The sequence below is a fragment of the Nasonia vitripennis genome, assembly GCF_009193385.2.
Source record: "Nasonia vitripennis strain AsymCx chromosome 1 unlocalized genomic scaffold, Nvit_psr_1.1 chr1_random0004, whole genome shotgun sequence".
NCBI classification, from domain to species: Eukaryota; Metazoa; Arthropoda; class Insecta; order Hymenoptera; family Pteromalidae; genus Nasonia; species Nasonia vitripennis.
In genome coordinates this window covers 2520988-2546375 of record NW_022279590.1, presented here as the reverse complement: position 1 = coordinate 2546375, position 25388 = coordinate 2520988, and the positions used below count along the sequence as shown (strand labels likewise).

The 25388-nt window shown below is 46.6% G+C and overlaps 1 protein-coding gene across 11 annotated transcripts in view; it reads right to left on the bottom strand.

Annotated features, from left to right (window-relative positions):
- Positions 1–291: 291 nt before the first annotated feature.
- LOC100114982 overlaps positions 292–25388 on the bottom strand; it is a 361219-nt gene continuing 336122 nt past the window's right edge. For all 11 annotated transcript variants that reach the window (XM_032601291.1, XM_032601292.1, XM_031933482.2 and 8 more), the window contains one exon: positions 292–1981. In XM_032601291.1, the coding sequence (XP_032457182.1) occupies positions 672–1981 (1310 nt within the window). In that variant the 3' untranslated portion in view covers positions 292–671. The remainder of the gene's footprint in view (positions 1982–25388) is intronic.

Sequence of the window (25388 nt, the reverse complement as noted above, 5' to 3'; positions counted from 1 at the left end):
TTTGTCACATTTCTACGTGAGAATTTAAAGTTAATCGAATCATCAACAAGTTCGGGAGATTATAAGAATAAACTTGAACAAATTAACCACATTACAAGCATCGCTGATGGTTCTTGCAACTACGCAGAAGATTGTCTGAGCTGTTATTATTTTGATATTTACGTTTTACATTAGGTTTAGGTTAGTTAGGTTTATGATTGAATAAAGTGCTCCGCCCGTCATTACTTCTATAAAATACTGAGTTTTTCTTATTTCCTGTATGAAAATAATTTTCTTTCAGAATACACGTAAAAATATTATTACATTTAATATAGCAGATCTCCCTCTGGAAATACATTCTCTATAAAGCTAGCTAGAAGCGCATTCACCTGGCGTCCATAAGATAAAAGGAATTTATTTTATGGTTACCCAAATACCAGCAATAGAAATTACCTCACCTTGGGTTTTGCAATGTTACAAGTGACTTAAGTTATAAACTGAACTAATTAGGAAGCAAGGATATGAAAAATAATTGTATCATAAATCTGGCAATAATAATCATACATTTGTAAATAAACAAATTTGGAAAATGTTTAGTGTTTATTAATTAATTTGATAGGCTCAAATTTAAAGAAAACATCTTAATTATTATATTTAATATTGAATTTTTTGAATTATGTTCCTATTTATATTTATTGGTAATCTCGACCACGTGTTCCTCTTGAAAAATCGTTGTCTATTCCTCGACCACGAGTATGAAAATTTGTTCTACTGCAATCATTTATGGTTCGATTGATTATACCACTGCGTTTGGATCTATTTTTTGTAGAATAATCGCAAAAACTGGAATTGTAATTATCTAAACCTCCTGATGATTGCTGCGACGAGGTTTTTACTTTATAGTTTTGTCCTCCAAACTGATGTCTATCAAATTGCGAATTGATTGATCTAAAGTTAGATGGTGGCCCAGAAAAATTATTAAATGAACTTTGATGATGAAATGGACCCATTGTTCTGAATGGGTTTGCTGAAAAGCTACTATTATGTAAAGGTCGAAAAGTACCAGGTCCAAAACCAGAAGGAGGACCACTAGATCGAAATATAGTTAAATTACTTTGTTGTGATGTTATATCAGGCAAAGTATTGTCTGCTTCTGCATTGCAATCGAGTTGGATAGAGTGTTGAGATTCATTTTGGATAATTGAAAGGCATGGCGGTGGCATATTTGGATTAATATTTGATGTATGTGAAATATTGTTACAACTATACATATTTCCTTCCATTTGTTGATGATTATCAAAAGTGTAATGTAAAAAATTGTCATCTGACTTGATTTTGCTATTTTCTTTATCCCACTTTAACCTATCATCTACATCTTTTTCCCCAAAAGCTTTTACGAAAGAAATTGAACTTTTGTTTTGTAGAGTGACATTTTCTACAAAATTTCTTTTTAGATCATGCTCTACGTGTATGCTTGGCCTTCCAGGTCCAGTAGTATTTTCAGACCTATAAGACTCACTATTATAGAAATGTTTAGAATCACGAGAAGAATCATCCCTATAATCCTCATCATTATTTTCATGTAAGTTTTCTTTTAAATACATTCTTTCTTGTAAGGTAAATCTAAACTCATTATCATTTGATTGTGAATCTTCAGCAAATACACCATGAAATACTGGTTGATAAATCTGAGACACTTTATCAGTCGCACCTGCATCACTCCAACCAATTAGTTGATCAAATTTTCTTTTACCCCCACGATTAAGAGCTTTAAGTAATTCTGGATTTTGAGCAAATTTTGAACTTGCTAATGGAGCTGGTAGATCAATTTTAGGAACCTTAAAATAATCGATTTCGCCTTCATCCTGTAGATAATCTTCTATATCTAACTGGTCTTCATTGATGCCAATAACATCTCGTAATTCTTCTATTTCTCCAGCTTGAACGAGTTTGTTTATAGCATCAGTTCCTTTAGATATAGCTTCTGCTAATTTGGATCCAGCTGAAAATTATCACAAATTAACGTAAAATTACAAAATCAAAAAATGTTTAAAATTATATAATTGTGAAAATAAAAAATATCCATGTTAAAACGATAATAATTCGATTATTTTTGAATACAAGATCAGGTATTATTTTAACGCCAGAGAGTAATCATCCTGCATCTCGACGCAGTCACGTCCTGCTATTTTTATGGTATTTTTAAAATTTTCAAATTTATACCTATGTACACACACACACACATACATACACACACAGGGTCAGTGATGGGCCCACAAATGTGAAACATTATGTATGATGGAATTTTAAAGCTAAGACTACCGAAAATAGCAATGGTTGCAGGATTCACAGATGACATTGCAGTGGTAGTAATAAGTGAAGGATAAAGTCGCAGAAACCGCTAAAGAGGCTATCCGAATAATTGATGAGTAGCTAATCGAGACAGGTCTAGAGCTTGCTAGCCATAGAATGGAGGCTATCCTCATATCTAGCCGAAAGAAAATAGAGACGATAACGTTGACTGTGGAGAGACATGAGATTGTTTCTCGACGAACTATTGAATACCTGGACATCACTATAGATGCAAAATTGACAATTAAAGATCACCTTGCTATAGTGAGAGATAAAGCAGCAAGACCTAGTACAGCTCTATCAAGGTTGATGCCAAATGTGGGTTGGCAATCACAGAGCCAAATGATAGTTATAGTCAGTTAGACGGAGGGGAACTGCGGCGGCCCCTGCACGAAGACGTGCCGGTCGAGCACTCAGGCGTGTCATTGTGCTGTGCCTCCTGTACCTTGAGAAATTAATTTATAAACCCTTGTTTATAGCTTCGGCAACTCAGCGAATGGATGCCAAGCTGTTTGACCTTAGCTCCTCTAACTCCAACATGGAAACCCCCCACACCCTGAGTCTTGTCCTCGCGAAAGCTGGGCATTCACACAGCAGGTGGGAGGTGGTCTCTATTTCGTGCTCGCACCACCTGCAGCTCCCAGAGTCCCTTAGTTCCAAGTTCCACAGATAGTACCCTACCCTCTAATGTTCCGTCAGCCAGTCAACGGCCAGCCTCGGCCTGTTCCTGCTTAAGCCTCTAATGGTCCGCAGCCTCTTCTCAGGTAGGCTGCCGCCCATCAGAGCCCTAGCCTGTCTAAGCCCTTTGGCGTTAGTCCATTTGTCGCTCAGTTGCGGGTTAAGCCAGTCTTTGATTGCTCTGTTTATCTCGCAGGTAGGAACAGCGACTGCGCACCTTCTTGCTCGGATGCCGTCCTTGCCCCTACCCGCTAACCTGTCTGCCTTTTCTACAGCCAAGGCTGTATTCTCCGAGCGAATAATAATTGCGTTTTGCAATAATTTACGCGCGTGTGTTTTGTTTTTGTGCAAGCTGGAGTCCACGAGAGCACCGAGGAAAGAGGACAGGAGTTTCGAAGAACAGCAGAGCTACGAGCAGCAATGGCGAGCTTCTGGGAAAGGAGTCGAGGGGGAAGTTTTCCGGGAATGCGTGATCGCGGGCGCGAACTTGTAACTCTGCTGTGACAAAGGAACGCATCTTGTACGTGAGTGTAAGAGAGAAAGAGTATCGCGGTGCATGCGGCAACAGCGAGGCCAATAGGGCGAAACTAGATAGAGGTATTCGAAGAGAGAGGGAAGTTGGCTGCGAAATAGTCTGTTTTCAAACTCGCAGCAGACTCCTCAGGCTCGTCGGCTCCGTCGCGATCAGGGAAAAGCGCGATGATTGGTCGGGAGATAGAGCAAGCGGGTGTTCGCGAGTGTTGAACGTTGTGTCCGTTGTTGAGAAGGAGATCGCGTCGCATCTCCGGGCGCGTACCGAGAGGATCGCGCGCGGGATTCTCGCGGAGTAGTAGGTGCGTGTGCGTAAAGAGGAAGAGAGCGCGAGGAGTGTAGTGCGAGATAGAGTGAGAGAGTGAGAGAGAGAGAGCCAAGCAGCAAGGTGCAGAGGAAGAAGACGCGGGCGCACTTCCAGTACGAGAGAAAGCGGGAGGGCGGAGGCTGAGACGAGGTAGCTGAGGAATAAGACCAGCAGGGGAGAGTTGATTGAGAGGACGAATAGGCTGAGAGAGAAGATAAGCGGAAGAATCGGACGAGGAGTCGAGGAGAGAGGTAGTAGTGCACGAGTAGAGAGAGAGAGAGAGAGAGAGAGAGAGAGAGAGAGAGAGAGCGAAAGCCAGTTTGGAAATTGTCAAGGTAAAGTCTTGTTTCAAGATATTCAGAGATTTGCTTGTGCACCAGCCACTCTAGCGCCTTGGACAGGAAACAGAGTAGAGAGATCGGACGGTAGTAAGTCAAAGCTGTTGGAGAATTAACTTTTTTTAGTGCTCTTACGATCGATGATTTCCAGGCCGAAGGACAGCGTGCCTCGCTCAGAGACAGGTTAAACATTTGACAAAGTAAAGGAGCAAGTATTGGCTGTGCTTTGGAGATTACAACCTGTGGGATGCCATCGCTTCCCTTGGCCTGGGTGTTAAAGTGTGATACTGCAGCCGGCACATCCGACTCCGTGATAGCCCTGAAGATGAAGTGTTCAGGAAGGTCCAGATTCTCCAGGGTTCGCAGATACTCCTCAACAGATGAAGCTTGAGGGTCGTTTGAGATGGAGCTAAAGTATTTGTTGAGAGCATCTGAAGAGAACCGAGCAGGTGAAGGAGATTTAGAGGTAGTAATACCAAGATTTTCAAGCTCTTTCCAGATCTCTGCAACGTCGGTCAAGGTAGACAAGCGTGAATAGTAGTAATTCAGCCCTACTTCCTCAACCTGTTTATGAGCGTTGTCCCTTGCAATTCTATAGAAGTATAGATCCCAAGGTAAACGACTTCTGCGAAAGCGCCTGTAGAGTCTGTTCCTTTCAGTTAAAAGGTCACGAAGAGCCGCGGTAAACCACGGGTGATGTTCACGTCCAGGTGTCACAGTCTTTAATGGGGCAAGATGATTTATGACGTTCGTGATTTGAGCGTTAAGAATGGTAATGCAGTCGTCAAGTGATGGCGTAGTGAAGAATGACCAGTCACATGCGCTAAGGAAGTCCCTTAGCTTCTCAGCACAGATTCCTTTGTAGTTTCTGTAAGAGTATGTAGCAGGTACGTGGCGTGGAATCTGTACGTCGAGTGTGGCCGTGATAAGGTCATGTCCGTTGATGAAAGGAGTGTGTCTTCCAGTATGAGAGCAGGCGATCCTGCTCATCAATTAAGCATAGGTCAAGCCAGGTGACAGAGTCCTGTCTGTGATGGGTTGCACCATATGGCACAGAAGTGAGGGAGTTCTCATCGATGAAGGCCCTGATGAAATTGGTGTCTTCAGATAAAGAAAGCTGATCGGCATTAAAGTCACCCATGATGACCTTCGTAGAGTAGTTGTGCATAAGTGTTGTTAGTTGTTCAATGAAATTAGATCCCTGGATAAAGGGTGAGTGAGGAGGGCGATGCACAACCCCCATGAAGATGGGCGATACTCCCTTAGCTGTGATTTCACAAAAAAGATACTTCGGCTTACCTGGCTTGCCTGACCATTCGCCGTCAGATGACGAGATAACGCTAGCCGTCAATGAAAGATGAATGTAGAGGGCCACACCTCCACCGTTCCTGTTTCTGTCCCATCTGTGCCATGTGTAACTATCCAGTGAAGGAATGGATGATATCTTGTCACTTAGCCAGGTCTCAGTTACAGCTATTACGTGAAAGGGGGAACGAGTGGACAAGAAGAGCCTGACCATCTCAATGTGACCCGTAAGGGAATTCGCATTGAAATGACAGACCCTTGGACCCTCGGACAGAGACGTTTTAGAGGCAGATGTGGATGAGTTGGATGATTTAGATAGTGGTTTTGGTGGAATGATATGTGTGTGTGTGTGTGTGGTATCCATGCTGGCTGTTGGCGGTGTACGGGCTAAAAAAGCCTCAATATCAGCATCTGTAGAGATGATGGTGGCCCGTTCGCTGTCCTCGCCAGAACGGATGTAGACTCTCCCGTCCCTCACGAAAGAGCGGCATCCCCCCCTCTTCTTTGCCTCTAGCCTGGCCTTTATAGGCAGCTTGTGAATGTCTGGAGGAAGCAGCTCGTTTATGTTGATAAGACCCTGCTGGTTTGGGTGGAAACCTCTCGCTTCCTCCAGTAGGGCAGCATCTAGTTCGCTAGTGTAGAGTTTGCGTTTCCTGGCTTTGGCCACGATGATGGAGCGGGCCAGCGCACTGGAAGAGAGAGTGACAGCTAGAGGTGGTAATCTGCTGTCACCTTGCACATTGATGTTGGTTGCGTCAAGTCTCCCCATGATCCTGACGGTTGCCACATCCCGCCTAAGGACCGTGGGATCCAGTGCAGCCAGGACGGTGTAAGCCAGGAGTTGCAGTGATGTCTCCTGGGTATAGGCCAGGCCAGAGATCACCACCACATTATTCGCCGAGCGCTCCTGCCTCCTCTTAACTTCAGCCAGCTCGCTGCGGAGGTTGTTGATCTCTTCAGAGGCAGGAGCAGTGCTGATGTTCTGCTGCTCTGCGGGGCTCCTGACGACAGCTCTAAATATTGTGCCTGCAGCTCAGAGATGGAGGACTCAACATTGTTTAGTCGAGTCTTGAGTGCAGGCAAGTCATCAAGGGCTTTGAGGCGGTTTTCGAGAGGGCCAAGCCTTTTCTCAATTCGTGAGACCTTTTCAGACACGGTGTTTTGCGCCTGAAGGGCCTCACTCTGGATCTTTCAACTTTCATCCAGCGCCGCGAAAATGTCCTTAAGGGACGTCTCTATGGACGGCGCCTGTGTTGTCGCTGGCGATTGATTCCTGGAGCTAGCCAGAGATGCGGGTGCCGATTTGTTTTTCTTCGGCACACCCGTTGCAGGCGTGCCCTTGGCAGATGTATTTGCCGCCGCTGATTTCGCCCTAGTCTGCGTGGTTTTGGGTGTGACGGTGTCATACTCTACCGCGCAAGCAGCACAGGCAAGTGTGGCAGCATCCCTGCCCCCGGATGCTACGTCTCTTCTGAGGACCGTGGGGTCAAGCGCGCTCGCAACTGAAAAAGCGAGGAGGTGCAGCGAGGTTTCCGCCAGTTCACTGCGCAGGCTACAGATCTCTGCAGTGCTGGGTACAGTGCGAGGCTCGAAAGAAGTTTGCGAGAGAAAACGCGAGCCGGAACGCGCGAAAGCTGCGGAGAAGCGAGAGAAACGTGGGAGTCGCTCAGAACCGATTCTGAGAAGTCGGGGCCGCTTGCGTTCCTGGCACGCGCGCGTAGAGAGGAAGAGCGGGCCAAGCGATCGGCGCGTGGCATCGTGGCCGACTCGAGTGCGGCAGCACGGCGCGCTGCCTTACCGACTTGATTGGGACATCACGAACCGAGCGAGCGAGAGAGCTTTGAGCGTGTTTGAGTGAAAGAGAGATAAAGCGTGCGGTAGAGAGTGTTGGAGAGTCGGGAGAGGCGCACGAGCGGGATTTTATGAATTAACGAGAGAGAACAAATATCGAAAATGGAAATCTGTAATCTGTAAGAGTGATTATTCCAATCAACCATAAATATACCGATATAGGGTGATCCAACGGGACCTCCTCCGAGATCGCAAGGAGATTCAGAAACGATTTTATAAATTATAGTGTCGCGGATTCGGGACTGTGAAGCGATAGAGGAAAATCATTTTGCAGGTTTTACCACGTCACAACGTGCGACGATGTGCCTCCCAGTACAGGTGCGCAACACTTGACGCCTCATACGCGCCAAGATTTTTCATTAATCGCAGGATTTAGCGTAATCGCCGACGTTTGGGAGAACGTGGGGAAAGAAGTAATCACACAAGTTATTAAGTTATATTGCACGTATATTTGGCCCAGCCCTTCCCTACAACGTGGTGGCCGTAGCCGCCCACGCAGGGCTCGCCGTCACACCTCTACTCTCATATACACGCGCGCGCCTCGAAGCTCTCGCCTCTGACGTCGCGCAGTCTGACCCGTCTGCTCTCTCTGTCTCTCTCTCTCTCTCTCACACACCCGTATTAGTAGCTATGCGGCCGGCGCGCCCTCTCTCTCCCTCTCTCTCTATCCCGTACGTATAATCGCGAGCACCGCGCGCTTACCGCGGCGTCGTCGGCCGAACCATCGCGGTCCCCTCTCTCTACGCACACACGTAGCTGCGCGCTCACCAACAGCTCGCGCCAGTGGTCCCGACACGGCGATGCCTGAACCGCCGCCGGCGTAGCTATCTGCTTTCCCCCCTCTCTACTCTCTCTCGCTCTTCTCGGAGCTCGCGCGCACAGGCTTTGCCTCACGTTGGCAGCAAGCCCAACCTGCTGCTACCGAGCAGCGAGGATTTCTCGGACGCCCCGATGCCTCTCTCTCTCTCTCTCTCTCTCTCTCTCTCTCTCTCTCTCTCTCTCTCTGCAGACTTGGGGATGAAGGCCTGGCTCTCGTTCCGGCTTCCTTCCTCTGGCTGAACGGCTGGACGGTCGTCTCCGGGGAGGGATCTCTTCCTCGGGGCGGTGGTCCTGGTCGTGGCGCTGCTGCTCTCTCACTCTCACTCTTTTCTCGCAATTCACTTTCGCGCGCTCTCGTCACGTCAAAGTGTCATCGACAGGCCTTGGAAAGGAACTGCCGAGCCGCTCTGCCGCGCGCGCGCTTGGCGTCTCGCCGTCGGCCGTCGGGCCCGGCTGATAACGTAGCCCGATTGGCCGCGCGAGGCGCGAGACGCGCTGATTGGCTGCTCGTCTCGCGCCAGCTCGAACCGACGAGCTCCCCCCTTGGGTACGTCGGCCAGCGAATTCCACGAATTCCCGGGACGTAGCTCGCGTCCGAGAAAACGCAGGCCTCGCTGGAACCGATCGCCTTTGCTTCCTCGCATCGAGTGAGGTTGCCGCGCAATCAATAACGCGCGATTTGCTCGGCTGCGACGTACAACGTCGCAATCCCCCTCCCTTAACTTTGCTACCCCCCAAGAGAGACGGACCCCATCGTAGGTCCAGGAAAAGGACCGTCCAACTCATTCCCATTGGAGTGGGTTTTAAGTTGGGCGGGGGCGCCACCCTACATCCTCCCACTCGCCCCGGAGTTGCGTTTGGATCACAACCGCAACCCCGACTTCTCTTCCCTCTTGTCTCTCTCGTGGCTCTCTTCTCTCTCCTCTCGACTCTATTCTGCTCGATCCTCGTGACGTCCTCCGTAAATGCGCCGAAGGACGAGCTCTCTCGTCTCAGGTGATACTCCTTCTAAGCCTCGCAAGATTTGAAGGAGGATGTTTCTCTCCTCTTGCTGGCTATAGTTAGGGACCTCCCTGACTACGTGGATCTGGCGATTCTGGGTGTCTTCTTCTGGGCGGAGACAGCGGAGACGCTCCCTTTCCTGCTGTTGGTATAGCTGTTGATACAGCTCTCGTGTCACCAGCTCTTCGACCTCGTTCCGATACCTCGCTTCCTGCTGCTGCCTTTCCTCTCGTATGCGGCGATCGTTCGCTTCTCGTTCCTCTCTCTCTTCTCTCTCTTGACGTTCGCGGGCCTCTCGCTCTTCTCGCTGGCGATGGTGCCGTCTCTCCGGCTCCTCTCGCTGCCGGTCATCGGGTTCGTCCCAGTTCTCTTCGGCGATGTCGACGCCACTGGCCGTCTCGATGGGAACGTAACTTCCTCCTCGCTGCTGGCGGCTCCGAAAGGCCTCGGCGCATCGCGGGCAGCTGGTCACCTGGACTCCGTGTCTTCCGCAATTGCCGCAGAAGTCACGGGTGATCCCCTTGTTACACTGGGTAACACCATGGCCCGGCTGCCAACAGTTAAAACAACTGTACGGGGCCGGGTCGATCGTCGGGTTTGTTAGAATCGGTCGGAGTCCTCCGAACCACGCTCCCCTTTCCTTTACGGGCAAGGTCCTGCGGTTGGAGGAGCGACTCCTTGTTCGATCCGCCGAACGATCTTCGATGACGTTCCTCGCGTCTCTTCTCTCTCTCTCTCTCTCTCTACCTCTCTCGTCGGAGCCGTTGGCCGCTGTCCTCGCCACAGGGACTGGTTGGTCTCGGGCTGGTAGGCAGGCGTCGGTCTCCTCTCTTGTCTCTTTCTGTATACGCCTCGCTTCTCTTCTCCGGGCGGCTCTGGCTGCGTTGCGTCGTGCGTTCCTCGCTGCTACAGCCTCCTCTCGGCTCATGTCGTTCTCCGGGGTTGCAGCCGATGCTGGTGGATCGGTTTCCATTTGCTCCTGGTCGACGGGCGTGGAGGCAGCTTCGCCTCGTATTCGCTGCTCCTCTTGGTGACGACGCTCAGCTTCCTCTCTCTCCTTCTTCTCCTTTTCGCTCTTTCTCTTTCTTTCCTCTGCCGCGGCAGCAGCTCGCTCAGCTCTGAGCCGCTTTTCGTCGTCGCGGGCCTCGCGTAGGCGCTGCTCCTCTTCTCGGGCTCGCCGCTCTTCTACTTCTCGTCCTCTGGCCTCTTTTTCTCTCTGCTCCATTTCTTCTCGCAGCCTTCTCTCTTCCTCTCCTTGTTGCTCCTCTCCTCTCCTCCTCTCGTCTTCGTTGGGTTCCGGTGTCTGGTCCTCTTCCTCCTGATGACGGATCGGAGACCAATTGTCCCAATCTATCTCGGCCGTTCCAGAGTAGACACCGCCGAAGAAACCACTGATCGGCGAACCCGGTTCATCGTCGTCCGAGCTGGATAAATATACCGAGACGTAATCTGTCGAGATCGCCTGCTTAGGCTTGTGATCGTCTCCGTCCTTGGCCTCTCCTCGTTGCTCCCATCTCGCTGCTGGCTGCTCGCTGGCGTCGTCATCAGACCAGCTGTCGATTGGCGCAGGCGCAGCCTTGGTGTGGTCGCGCCGATCCTCAGGTTGGTTATCCCCGCCCCTGAAACCTGCTGGCGTTGGCAGTCTTGCTGGTGATCTCGCTACCTGGGCGAACGTCGGACGTGGCGGTGCGGCGTTAGTCGGTGGCGGGCCGGTTGGCGCCGTCTCTCTCTCGTCCTCTGGTCGCTCCATCCTAAAAACACAAATGAATTAGTATTTTTGCTTAGCCTTTGTCAACCACGTAAGCCTTTGTCAACCGTCGCGATTTTCCGTCACCGTAGCCTAGTATATAGACTATCGGGGATTTAACCTCGACAACCTCATACGGGCCTTCCCAGTGCGGAGCTAGTTTTTTAGAAACACTCTTGGATGCGTCGGATAGGACATGGGTCTTTCGCATGACCTCATCTCCTACTTGAAATTGCGCGTTTTTCCGTCCCTTGTTATAAACGCGTTCTTGTTTTTCGGTTGCAGCGCTCGTGTATTTCCCCACTAAATCTCGCAGCATATCTAATCTCTTCATCCTGTCCACCCACTCATCTGGCTCCCTTCTTTCCAGCTATGCTCGAATTCGCTGTCGCTGCCGCTCAATAGACTCAAGCTTCCTCTTGGACTTCGTACTCTCGCGGCACTCTCCTTCCTTCCTCCCTGCCCCAGCTCACTTCTCCGGGTCCTCTTCGCGCGACTCTCGCTCGTGTGAGGGACATCCGACTGACTCTCCGAACTCCTGCCGGTTGGCCTCGTTCTGTCGAAGAACATTTTTCTCTCTTCTCTCTGGTTCTCTGACTGACTAACGGGCTCCGCAATTCTTTCCTTCCCCCACCTCTGACACTGCAATGTTGGCCGTTTTATAGCCTGCGTGGAGGTTCGCCGGAGACTTTCGGTCTTATCTCTTCCTCTCTACGCAAACTGTTTTGCTGGCGAATCACTTGGCGCGCCTTGTTCCATGCTTCTTCATGCACTTGTTGGAGATTGCGTTGATGCCGTCGTTGCACTTCTTCTTCCTCTACCTCTATATCGAACTCATTCATCGCCTAATTAAAAACGCGATGGCCCTCAAGTTCGAGCTCCTCTTCAAGAGCCCTCTCTCTGGCTTGCTCGTAGGTCATTCCGTTCGCGCGGAGTTCCCCTATACGAGTCACGCGTTCATTCAGGCGTTCGTTCGTTTCCCGATACCGATTTTCACTCTCTCTTTCGCTATCAGCCGAACTTCTTCCCGCTCTTGAGCTTACTGACGAGCTTTCCTTATTTCTCTGCTCGTTACAGTTGGCTGTCGCAGAAACATTTCCACCCGCTAGAGTGGTCGATGGTGTATACCACCGTTCTCTTCCTAGCGGAGGTCGGCTTTCGGCGACAGGAACCCTGCTCGGAATTTCTCTGAGTCCCGGTCGGGCAATAGGTGATTCGCCTATACCTCGTACTATTCGAGCCGAGAAATACTCCCACGCTCCCGGGTGTCTCACTGGCATGCGGTTCTCAAACCGGTAGCCACGCGGTGCTGGAGTCGGAGGCGATATCAAGTTTCCAATTACTGCGGAGGTAATCGGTCGTCCTGATAACGCCGCCGTAGCAGTCACCAGGGCCGCTCCAGCCCGTGAGGTGACTACACTCGACGTCGTCGTAGTCGCTACCGCCGTACTCGGTGGCACGTTTAAATTGACACCGATTCGGTGATCGTCTCCTCCGTCCTCGCTTTCGCTAGAACGTGGATTGATCAACCTTACCTGGTTGTCATCGTTCACCCTTCTCTTCTTTCCCCTCTTTGGTGGAATTTCTCCTAAAATACGCCGCTTCATTTTCTAGTTGGATATCGCAACTCTCTCGCCTTCGATATCCCACTCATACCACGGCACTCCGTCTAAAGTCGGATTGGCTTCCGAAATATGCGCGCGTAATAATCGATCGCGACGAACCTCAGCAGAGCCACGCAAGCCAAAGCCTCTGGCCTCGAGCTCTTCATCGAGTTCGTACTCTGACAACCGGCCAATTTTAAATTTCATCGCGCGAAGTTCGCGCGAGCTATGCATCAGCCGTTGCATTACGGCTGCATGTGTTTCGTTACTTGCTGCTCGATTCATCGCGCTTTCTCACTCTCACGCACGCTCTCTACACTCCCAATTTCTCCTCCTCTCCACCTCGGCGATCACGAATTCCCCACAAGGGATGCCAATTGCGACGCTGTGCCTCCCAGTACAGGTGCGCAACACTTGACGCCTCGTACGCGCCAAGATTTTTCATTAATTGTGGGATTTAGCGTAATCACCGACGTTTGGGAGAACGTGGGGAAAGAAGGAAGAAGTAATCACACAAGTTATTAAGTTATATTGCACATATATTTGGCCCAGCCCTTCCCTACAACGTGGTGTCCGTAGCCGCCCACGCACATTAGCCACGCAGGGCTCGCCGTCACACCTCTACTCTCATATACACGCGCGCGCCTCGAAGCTCTCGCCTCTGACGTCGCGCAGTCTGATCCGTCTGCTCGCTCTCTCTCACACACCCGTATTTCGGCTCGGCGCAACCCGCTCGAGTAGCTACGCGGCCGGCGCGCTCTCTCTCTCCCTCTCTCTCTCTCCCGTACGTATAATCGTGAGCACCGCGCGCTTACCGCGGCGTCGTCGGCCGAACCAACGTGGTCCCCTCTCTCTACTCTCGGGCACGCACACACGTAGCTGCGCGCTCACCAACAGCTCGCGCCAGCGGTCCCGGCACGGCGATGCCTGAACCGACGCCGGCGTAGCTATCTGCTTTCCCCCACTCTCTACTCTCTCTCGCTCTTCTCGGAGCTCGCGCGCACAGGCTTTGCCTCACGTTGGCAGCAAGCCCGACCTGCTGCTACCGAGCAGCGAGAATTTCTAGGACGCCCCGATGCCTCTCTCTCTCTCTCTCTCTCTCTCTCACTCACACACTCTCCCGCGTTTCTTCTGCGCTGCGCTTTTCTCTCCCTTTCTCGCTCTCGCGCATGCTGGCCCGATGCCTCGCGTGGATGACGTCGAGGTTTGCGCCCGCACCGCACACCGTTATCTCGTCTAGCTCACTCTTTCTCGCACACACCCGCGGCTTTCTCTCTCTCTCTCTCTCTCTGGTGAGTCGCTTTGACAGCTCTTTACTTTGCTCCTACTTTCGCACTGCTTTTCTGCCGCTTCTTGCCTTCGGGCCCTCTTTTGTTGTAGATTGTTGCACGCTCTTTTTTGCAACCTTTACGACGACATATAAATCGCTGAAGGTTGCAATTTATTTTCTACATCTTTTCTGCCACAAACTTTCTGCACGGCTTCTAACCTCCAAATCTACTCGGCTCGGCTTGGCTTGGTTTCTCGCTCGCACGGCGTCTCTCTTCGCTCCTAGTCAACATCGAGAAGACATCTACCGCATCGAGGGAGAACTTCTAAGGCGTCTGCACGCTGTTTGAGTAAGTTATGGACGAAAATGAGTGAGAACGGTGAAAAGAGCGGGGAAGTGCCTTTTCAGCTATGCGGCAGCTGTAAACAGCCTATTCAGCACAAGGAGCCTATTCAGCACAAGGTGTGCTTTTTGCAAGCTCTATTACCACGTCAAATGTCTGAACGCCATCAACATCAAGACAGTTGTGGTAAATGATGGGCAGTTTCTAGGGGGTGACTGCGACAACAGCGGCTAAGAAGACCACCCCAAAACAACCGGGGACGAAGAAGACGAGATCGGCACCACCATCAGCCAATACTTCACAAAGTACTTCACCAGCTCGCTCATCACCGACCATCGAAGCTGCATTGAAGGATATTCGTGAAGCTCTCGATGACATCCGCAATGCTCATGCGGAGGCCATCCAGACACAAAACATCGTGTCGGAGAGGATCTCGAGAATTGAGCAACGTCTTAGCCCGCTGGAGAAGCGTCTAAAGGCCCTCGATGAGCTGCCTGCACTCAAGACTCGCATACTTAATGCTGAGTCCACCATCACCGAGTTGCAGGCACAAGTCCAAGATCTCTCATCGAGGAGCCCAGCACTGCAGCAAGACAACAACAACAACAACAACAACAGCAGCAGCGCTGCGGAAGTTAGTGCGGAAGTTAGCCTCCGCAGTGAGCTTGCTGAGGTCAAACGATGGCAGGAGCAGACCTCAAATAGTGTTGTTGTCATCACGGGCTTGCACTACACCCGTGAGACCTCGCTGCATCTTCTCGCGTTTGCAGTCATAAACGCACTTGACCCAACGGTCCTACAGAGATGTTGCATCCGTCAGGACCATGGGTAGGCTCGATGCACCCCGGAACACCGCCAGGAGTGATGGCAGACTGCCACCACTGGCCGTCACCCTCTCGTCGAGTGCACTCGCACGATCAATCGTCGTTACCAAAGCTCGTACACGCAAGCTCCACACCAACGAGCTGGACGCAACCGTGATGGAGGAGGCCAAAGCTCTTAGCCCTGACCACCAAGGGCTCATAAACATCAACGAGCTACTCCCCACCGACGTCCACAAGCTGCGTTCACGGGCTAGGCTGGAAGCCAAGAAGAGGCAGGGCAGTCGAACGTTCGTCAGGGACGGGAGATTATTTATGCGCTGCAACGATGACAACGAGCGCGCCACCGTCATCACCACCGACGCCGAGCTGAATGATATTTTAGCTCGGATCCCGCCCGCCGTCAACATCGTTCTACAATGAAGCTGCCACACACACACTTCATCCCACCACATCCGCCATCAAGCTCATCCGCCGTGTCTTCATCGGGTTCTAAGGTATCTCTGTCCGAAGGTCTAAGGGTCTGTCATTTTAATGCGAACTCTCTCACGGGTCACATTGAGATGATCAGGCTCTTTTTATCCACTCGCTCTTTATTCCACGTAATAGCTGTTACTGAGACCTGGCTAAGCGAGAAGGTAACATCCAGCCCTTCACTGGATGATTACCTGCTCTACAGACGAGACAGAAACAGAAACGGTGGATGTGTGGCCCTCTATATACACAAATCTCTGACGGTTAGTGTTATTTTATCATCCGACGGTGAATGGTCTGGCAAGCCAGGCAAGCCTGAATACCTCTTTTGTGAAATATCGGCCAAGGGAGTTTCTCCCATCTTCGTGGGGGTTGTGTATCGTCCACCTCATGCTCCTTTTTTCCAAAGCTCTAACTTTATTGACCAACTAACAACTCACATGCACAACTACTCCACGAAGATTATAATGGGGGACTTTAACTCTGACCAACTATCCTCATCTGAAGATGCCAATTTCATCAGGGCATTGATGAGAACTCTCTTTCGTCCGTTCCCTATGGTGCCACGCACCATAAACAGGGTTCTGATACCTGGCTTGATTTATGCCTAATCGACGAGCAGGATCGCCTGCAGTCATACTGGAAGACAGACGCACCTTTCATCAACGGACACGACCTAATCACGGCCACTCTCGACGTACAGATTCCACGCTACGTACCAAATACATATTCATACAGAAACTTTAAAGGAATCAGCGCCGAGAAGCTAAGGGGCTTTCTTGAATGTGACTGGTCATCTCTCACCACTTCATCACTCGACGACTGCATATCTATACTTAACGCTAACCTCACTAACGCCATCAACCACCTCGCTCCATTGCGGACTGTGACACCAGGACGACAACGTCACCCGTGGTACACTGCGGCTCTTCGTGACCTTGTATCCGAGAGCAATAGACTTTACAGACGTTTCAGGGACTCCAGGCTCGAATCAGATCGACGCGTTTACAGATTAGCTAGAGATTATGCTCACAAACAAGTCGAGGAGGCCAGGCTGAATTATTACTATTCACGCCTGTCCACCTTGACCGATATTGCTGAGATCTGGAAAGAGCTGGAGAAACTTGGAATTTCTGCCACCAAGGCCCCCTTACCATCTCGATTTACAACAGATGAACTCAACAGGCATTTCAGCGCGATCTCCAACGATCCGTTGGCTCCTGCTGTTGAGGATTACCTTCTCACCCTGGAAAGTCTTGAGCTCCCGGAACATTTCGAGTTCAGCCCTATAACGGAATCGGACGTGTTGGCTGCGGTATCGCACTTTGACACCCAGGCCAGGGGAAGTGACGGCATCCCACAGGTTGTCATCTCAAAAGCATTGCCGGTTCTTGCTCCTTTACTAACATGGAAAGGTACCCAACCCGAACTCACCGATTTTGATGATTTTCATATATGTTGTAGAACATAAAAAAATAAGAGACACGTATTTTTTTTTATCGGCTAATTTTCACTTTTAAGGGGTAAAAACCTCCCCTAAAGATAACCCCCAAAAAGCGTTTTTTTTTAAATATCTCGGCTTAAAATTAATATTTTTCAATAAAACAAATTGGAGGTTATTTCTTACAAAAAGAGCAAGTATTTCATGGTGATTTGAAGAGTAAGGGTAGCATCCCCTATTTTTTAGGGGTTGAAAACATATATTTTTTGGCATAATTTTATAATAAAAACGTTTAAACCGACTAAAAAAAATTGGAAAAAATGTTTAAACATCCTTAATAACAAAATTTAGTTGACGTCTTTCGGTGTTTTCATAAATATTACCCCTAAGGGGGTAAACCACCCCTAACACAAAATAACTGTAAATATGTAATTCAATACATAATATTTCGTAGAAAGTTTGTATATAGAGGTTTTCGAGGTCGCTGATTACAAATCTGTTATCAGATTTTGAAAATTCAAAATGGCGGAACCATTATGGCGGACGGAAGTATCGAAAAAAAATTTTATATAATAAAAAAGTTTTAAACGACTAAAAAAATTGATCTATAATAAACAAATTAAGTTTTCGATTTTTTCATAGATACTACCCTTTAGGGAGTAAACCACCCCTAACACAAAATAACTATAAGTATACTTCAATCCATAATATTTTGTAGAAGGTTTGTATATAAGGGTTTTCGAGATCGCTCTTTGCAAATCTGATATCAGATTTTGAAAATTCAAAATGGCGGAACCAATGTGGTGGACGAAAATGTCGAAAAAAAATTTTAACTTTCATAAAAACTTGTTATAAATGTGTGATCTTTGTAGCCTGTACATGTGAACTAAAGAGCCTTAAACCCTAAACCCCTAAAGAACAAATAGCCTAAATGGTTGTGCTTTTTAACCAAACCACCTCAAATTCCTAAATTTGTAAACAAGAAAATTCTGTGTGTGAAGCAGTGAATGTTATTGAAATTCCTTTATTGTAAATTCAACTTATAATGTATTTTTGTTTATAATATTAGAGTATAATAATAATCTACAATCTTTTATCTTTTGCCATAGTGCATTTTTTGTATTGAGCATAAAATATATTATTTTACGATGTTTTTACAATAATGGTAGTCCTCATAAAAGTGTTTAAAGCACAATGCTTTTTTGCACCAACCACATCGTACAATTGCAATGTTTGTGCACCCTTCTATTTCACAATGTGTTGCACAAGACTTTCCAAAACTGAAATCTATAGGATTATCAAATTTATCTGGTTTTTCATTGACGTAACCGCTTTTATACCAGGAATATTTAAACAAATCTATATATCTCGGTGAAGACAGTTGGTTGTGAACCAATGATTGAAGTTTAATTATATTATTTCTCACATGTAAATTCATATCATGATCCATTAACATTACATTATCAGAAAATGTTCGGACAAAGTTTTTCCAAATACGGAATCCATAGACATCAAGTGGTTGTATTTTTCCTGTGGTTCCAGTTGGAATTTTTTTATGTTAATAATTTTATTTTGTGGCATTGTTTCTTCTATAACTTTGTCACAATGACCACTCCAAGAATCAAGTAATAGTATTGAGTGATGGCCTACATAGGGATAAAATATTTTTTCCAACCAGATTTTGAAGTGATCTGCAATTAAACGACTTACTAATTAACTGATCAACGATATTACAATGTAAAAATTGTTATTAGTTCCCTTACTTGTTGTTAATTTTCCAGATTTGGATGCTTCCACGTACACGTTTTCTGGTCTAAATATGTTTTGTTCTACAATAGGGCCAAACTTGCCACTTGGTTCCTTTAAAACAAGAAATAGCGGTGACAACAGTTGTCCAGTAGCTGATATTAGTGGCTGTATAGTATAACTATGCGTTGTTGCTGAAATTGACTGTACCAGACATTGCACTTGCTTTTCTCCTTCTACTGCTAATGTTCTTCCAGAATGCATTTCTAGCTGAAATCCGCTCTGATCTGTATTATACAAATTTTCGAGTCCAATCCTTGGTATACACGATTTAACGTCATCGATAAATGCTTCAGCTTTAGCCGTAAGTTCTGCACTACTTTCTAGTGTTTTTCTTGTTATGAACTTATTTATTTTCCTAGAAACTATTCGGTGTGCTTGCTTAAATTTGAGTAACCAATGTTTAGAAGCTTTGAATCTAATATCATCAAAACCAATTTCTTTTTTAGCTTGTAAGGCCCATCGAATTATATCTTCATCATGGATAATTGAACCACTGTCGAGAGCTGCTTGAAAATTATCCAGGGTATATTGACAAATTTGTGCTACTTTTTCTCTATACGTGCCACCTTTATTAATTGAATGAGCCCAACGACGTAGCTGACTAATAGATGATACTTTTTTGAATCTGCTTTGCACTGTTTTGAGACTTAAATTTTGCTTCGTTTTGCTACTTCTCCAAAATTCTACAGCTCTTTTTTTGTATTCATAATCTAGTTCTTCATTATCTGCTGTACATTGATTTGTTGGTGCTATATCCGGATCAGGAAAATGATGTTGCACTCCATCTTCAATTATTTCCGCATTATGGTCTTTATACTCTTCTTGAAAATCCAAAGAGTCATCAGTAATCATTTCTACATCGTTGAAATCATGTGTTGCATCTATTAAAATTTCTTTTATTTTTTCGGCCAACTCTGTTTCGTGATAATTCGTGACACTATCTGGTATGTTTAACGCTTGAAAGTATGCTAATAATAAGTTTAGAACGTTTAACGGATTAATTTTCATTTTTCTATATTTTTATATAAAATCACTAAAGAAAATTTTCTACAACTGTATGATACCACTGACAAACAAAAAGACGTACTATTCGTACTTTCCGGCATCGAACTAGAATACCCACAAAACTCACTCACTGCCTAAAAAATAACACAGGCAGCTGAGGTAAACACTCGATGAAAACAATCTAAAAAAAGAACATACTGATTCGCACATATTGTCAATAACTTTTATGAGTGAAAGACATTTATCTTTGGAATTATCATTGAATGTACGATAACATTCATTAAACTAATGAATGCATATAAAATTCCCTTTCAATAACAACGTGTTCTTTAATTGCAAATAAAGTTCGAGTATTAATATTCTTTTATGTATTTTTACCAATAACAAAAATTATCATAGTAATATAATAATAATAATAATAAGAAGAAGAATAAGCATAATTGCAATAGCAATAATAACAGTAATACTGATAATAGCAATGATAATGAAAAATAATAATAATAATTAGAATAATATTTATTATTAAATTTAGATTTTTTGATAAATTCATTAAATCGTAGCAAATAGTATTATTATGGAATTCCAGACTGTAAATATTTTACTATAGATACAATAATCATTACTTCGAGAATTCATCTAAAAAACTTTCGGCTTACGAAATAATTGTAACAATGAAAAACTCCCAAGTTTGACAACATTAAATTTTATTACAAAACGCAAAAGAGTTTGATAAACTAATTTTATTAACCTATGTTTTTTCATTTGCAAAAAAGTGTGGACTTTTTGAATTTATAAAATTATATAATTATGCAATTTATGAAATACTTTATAATTTATGAAATTACTTTTGAAATTATGCTAATTTATAAAAGCAGAAAAATAAATAATCTTTGATTGAAACATAAAACGAGACGTTATTTGTTACATACAAAATGATAGAATAAAATATCGGTAATATGTCTATACTCGTGTCTACGGTAAAGCATAGGCCTTCGGCTTGTCTGGAGGTTAGGGGTTTGGAGTCGTTTGGTTAAAAAGCACAACCATTTAGCCTATTTGTTCTTTAGGGGTTTAGGGTTTAAGGCTCTTTAGTTCACATGTACAGGCTACAAAGATCACACATTTGTAAACAAGTTTGTTTGAAAGTTAAAATTTTTTTTCGACATTTTCGTCCACCACATTGGTTTCGCCATTTTGTATTTTTAAAATCTGATATCAGATTTGTAAAGAGCGATCTCGAAAACCCCTATATACAAACCTTCTACAAAATATTATGGATTGAAGTATACTTATAGTTATTTTGTGTTAGGGGTGGTTTACCCCCCTAAGGGGAAGTATCTATGAAAAAACCGAATAACTTAATTTGTTTATTATAGATGTTTACAAATTTTTTCCAAATTTTTTAGTCGTTTAAAACTTTTTTATTATATAAAATTTTTTTTCGATATTTCCGTCCGCCATAATGGTTCCGCCATTTTGAATTTTCAAAATCTGATAACAGATTTGTAATCAGCGACCTCGAAAACCTCTATATACAAACTTTCTACGAAATATTATGTATTGAATTACATATTTACAGTTATTTTGTGTTAGTGGTGGTTTACCCCCTTAGGGGTAATATTTATGAAAACACCGAAAGACGTCAACTAAATTTTGTTATTAAAGATGTTTAAACATTTTTCCAATTTTTTTTAGTCGGTTTAAACATTTTTATTATAAAATTATGCCAAAAAATATATGTTTTCAACCCCTAAAAAATAGGGGATGCTACCCTTACTCTTCAAATCACCATGAAATACTTGCTCTTTTTGTAAGAAATAACCTCCAATTTGTTTTATTGAAAAATATTAATTTTAAGCCGAGATATTTAAAAAAAAACGCTTTTTGGGGGTTAACTTTAGGGGAGGTTTTTACCCCTTAAAAGTGAAAATTAGCCGATAAAAAAAAATACGTGTCTCTTATTTTTTTATGTTCTACAACATATATGAAAATCATCAAAATCGGTGAGTTCGGGTTGGGTACCTTTCCTTGTAAGTCACATTTTCAACCTGTCTCTGAGCGTGCCCTGCTTCCCATCTGCCTGGAAACTGTCACTTGTGTGCGCACTCAACAAGATCAGTTCACCAACAGCCCTGACTGACTACCGTCCGATTTCACTTCTCTGCTTTCTCTCCAAGGCCCTGGAGTGGCTGGTGCACAAGCAGGTCTCAGAATACCTTGAATCAAGGCTATTGCTAGACAACCTTCAAACAGGCTACCGCACTGGTCACAGCACTCAGTCTGGCCTAATTAAGCTAACTGATGATACCAGGATCGGGATAAACAAAAAGAAAGTAACACTACTCCTTCTCTTCGACTTTAGCAAGGCGTTTGACACTGTGTGTCACATCAGGCTCCTGAGAAAGCTATCCACTTTCGGCTTCTCAAAGCAAGTCATTCGCTGGTTTGCCTCCTACCTCTCTGGGAGAGAGCAGGCCGTCGTTGGTGACAATAACGAACGTTCTTCTCCTCGGCGTCTCAACATCGGTGTCCCGCAGGGGTCCGTTCTGGGTCCCCTGCTGTTTGCATTGTACATCAACGACATCGGTTTCTGCCTTGATACCGATGTTTCCCATCTCATCTATGCGGATGACTTGCAAATTTACAGTCAATGCCACCTCGAAGAGCTCAATTCTTTATCAAACAAGATGAGTGCCAATGCTGAGAGGATTACTGGTTGGGCTGCACAGAATAAGCTAAAACTTAATGTTGCTAAAACTAAAGCAATTGTCCTGGGCTCTCCCTACTACATAAACGCATTACCCTCAACAACTAACACCTTTATTAACATAGGGGGTGCCCAGGTCAGCTTTGAATCTTCCGTGCGTAATCTGGGATTGGTGCTCGACTCTAAGCTTACGTGGAAGGAGCATATTACACAAGTGTGTAAGCGTGCTCACACACTAATGTACAGGCTTTACTTTTTCAGGAAAAGCACCAATCTCAGGTTGCGCAAGCACTTAGTGCAGGCCCTCCTGTTTCCTCTTATAGACTATTGTTCTCTCGTATACTGTGACCTGACGCAAGAACTCGACGTAAAACTTCAGCGGCTCGTGAATACAGGAATTCGGTACATCTATGGTGTAAGAAGAGATGAGCACATCTCCCCATACAGGCGGGAGTTGCAGTGGCTAACCACTGCCGGACGCAGGAAGTATTTCACTGCTTGTTTCTTAAGAAAAATGTTTAAGTTCACAGCCGTACCATCATACGTACTGGCATACTTCGACTTCCGCGTGACACTCCGGCCTGTTAGGGGGGAGGTGATACCTCTGGATATTCCGACATTCGCGACGGAGACGCTGAGGAACTCGTTTCATATCAGCGCCTCATACCTATGGAACAACCTACCATCTCACATTCGTAACACTACATCTATCTCAGGTTTCAAGAGACTAGCTAAAGAGCACTTTTTCGAACTTGAAAATACAAACACTTGAATGTCTTGTACACATTCACGCACACGTACACACTCACACTCTCTCGCATAACCCATCTTCACATTATCATACTATCACAATACACATTTTTGCTATACTACTACTCCTGCTGTATACAATTTATCGTACAACATATTGTACGTAAAATAAAACTAATTAATCTAATCTAATATCTTCTCTCGTTGGCCTAATGGCTCGCACCGAGAGTATCCCGAGAACCCCCAGGTTCTTACCTGGTGTAGAAGAGACAAACACTAGTCTCCCGTCCCCCAGTGGAAGCCTCGCTAGCCCAGGAGGTGCTGGCTTCCCGTACTCTCTCTCTCTCTCTCTCTCCTCTCTCTCTCTCTCTCTCTCCTCTCTCTCTCTCTCTCTCTCTCTCTCTCTCTCTCTCTCTCTCTCTCTCTCTCTCTCTCTCTCTGCAGACTTGGGGATGAAGGCCTGGCTCTCGTTCCGGCTTCCTTCCTCTGGCTGAACGGCTGGACGGTCGTCTCCGGGGAGGGATCTCTTCCTCGGGGCGGTGATCCAGGTCGTGGCGCTGCTGCTCTCTCACTCTCACTCTTTTCTCGCAATTCACTTTCGCGCGCTCTCGTCACGTCAAAGTGTCATCGACAGGCCTTGGAAAGGAACTGCCGAGCCGCTCTGCCGCGCGCGCGCTTGGCGTCTCGCCGTCGGCCGTCGGGCCCGGCTGATAACGTAGCCCGATTGGCCGCGCGAGGCGCGAGACGCGCTGATTGGCTGCTCGTCTCGCGCCAGCTCGAACCGACGAGCTCCCCACTTGGGTACGTCGGCCAGCGAATTCCACGAATTCCCGGGACGTAGCTGGCGTCCGAGAAAACGCGGGCCTCGCTGGAACCGATCGCCTTTTCTTCCTCGCATCGAGTGAGGTTGCCGCGCAAACAATAACGCGCGATTTGCTCGGCTGCGACGTACAACGTCGCAAACGTAAGGACCATTCTCAAGAAGGTTAGGAAATAAAGGAGAAAAAGAAGAAAAATGCAAGGCGAAACAGCCAAGTAAAACTGTTGCTAGACGAAGGCCACTAAGGGTTGAGTCTGTTCAGAGGATGACCGGTTTGACGACAAGACGATGCTGGAAGTAGCAGATTGCTGGACGATAAAGAAGTCGAGTTTTATCTGGCACCCCTAGTCACCTTGGTTATATATATATATATATATATATACACACACACACGACACACACACACATATATATATATATATATATATATATGTGTGTGTGTGTGTGTGTGTCGCGAATGTCAACGAAATTCTAGGGCGCAACTGAATAGTATACATACCTCCAGGGCTTTGCGACGAATCGGTGGATCCGGCGGGGAGTGGTCTCGGTGGGTCGATGGTTCAGCCACAACGGACTCCACTTCCTCCAACTCGAGGTGTACTCCAACGGGTTGTACATGCGCCGCTTTCCGTTGGGCCCTCGGAGTCGATGATACTCTTCTATTGGCTTCGCCCGCTCGTTGGAGATGATGATCGACAAGTTCTCCCCGCTATCACCGACCAACGCCTCCAGCGCATCGACAGCGGCGCGACTGTCTTCGAGGGCGGATGGCTCCTCCTCGACGGGAATCCCCTCTCACCGGTACACCTCTCTCTCCTCCTCGGTGAGGAGAAGAGGACCCGCGTCGTCAATCAGGGTCTTCCAAGGGATGCGGGTTTCGGTAACCCCGGCATCCCAGCGCTCGTCTTCTTCGATGGAAGAAGCGCTAGGGCACGTGGGGCTACGACAAGCCCAAATCTCCGCCGCCCTCGTCATATCTATCCTCGGGCAGCTTCAGCGCAACTTCTTCCTCTGCTCCTTGATGGACCGCAGCTCCCGCTCACAGTCGCTCTCAATCTCGGCGATGTGATCGGCCTACGATACCGTCTTCGTTGGTTGAGACATTGTTCAGCCTAGGGGTTTAACGTCCATTAGTATGGTGTTAGTAAGTCGGCGCATTTTGTCTGGCACATTCGGCGTAAAGTTCTTTACCGTTCAACGCAATATTTCCGCAAAATTCGTGCCACATTCCGTTAGGAAGGCGCCAACGATTATCCCACGCGACCATTTTAACGCGCCATTTTTCTAGAAAAGTCATACCCAAAATAATGCGATGATAACACTGCTCCACTACCCTAATTTTCAACTGATTGAACTCCGTCTACGTCCAATTTTAGCGATAACACAACATTGACCCAGGTGCTATACCCGTTAAACCCTCGGATGACCGTGTCGC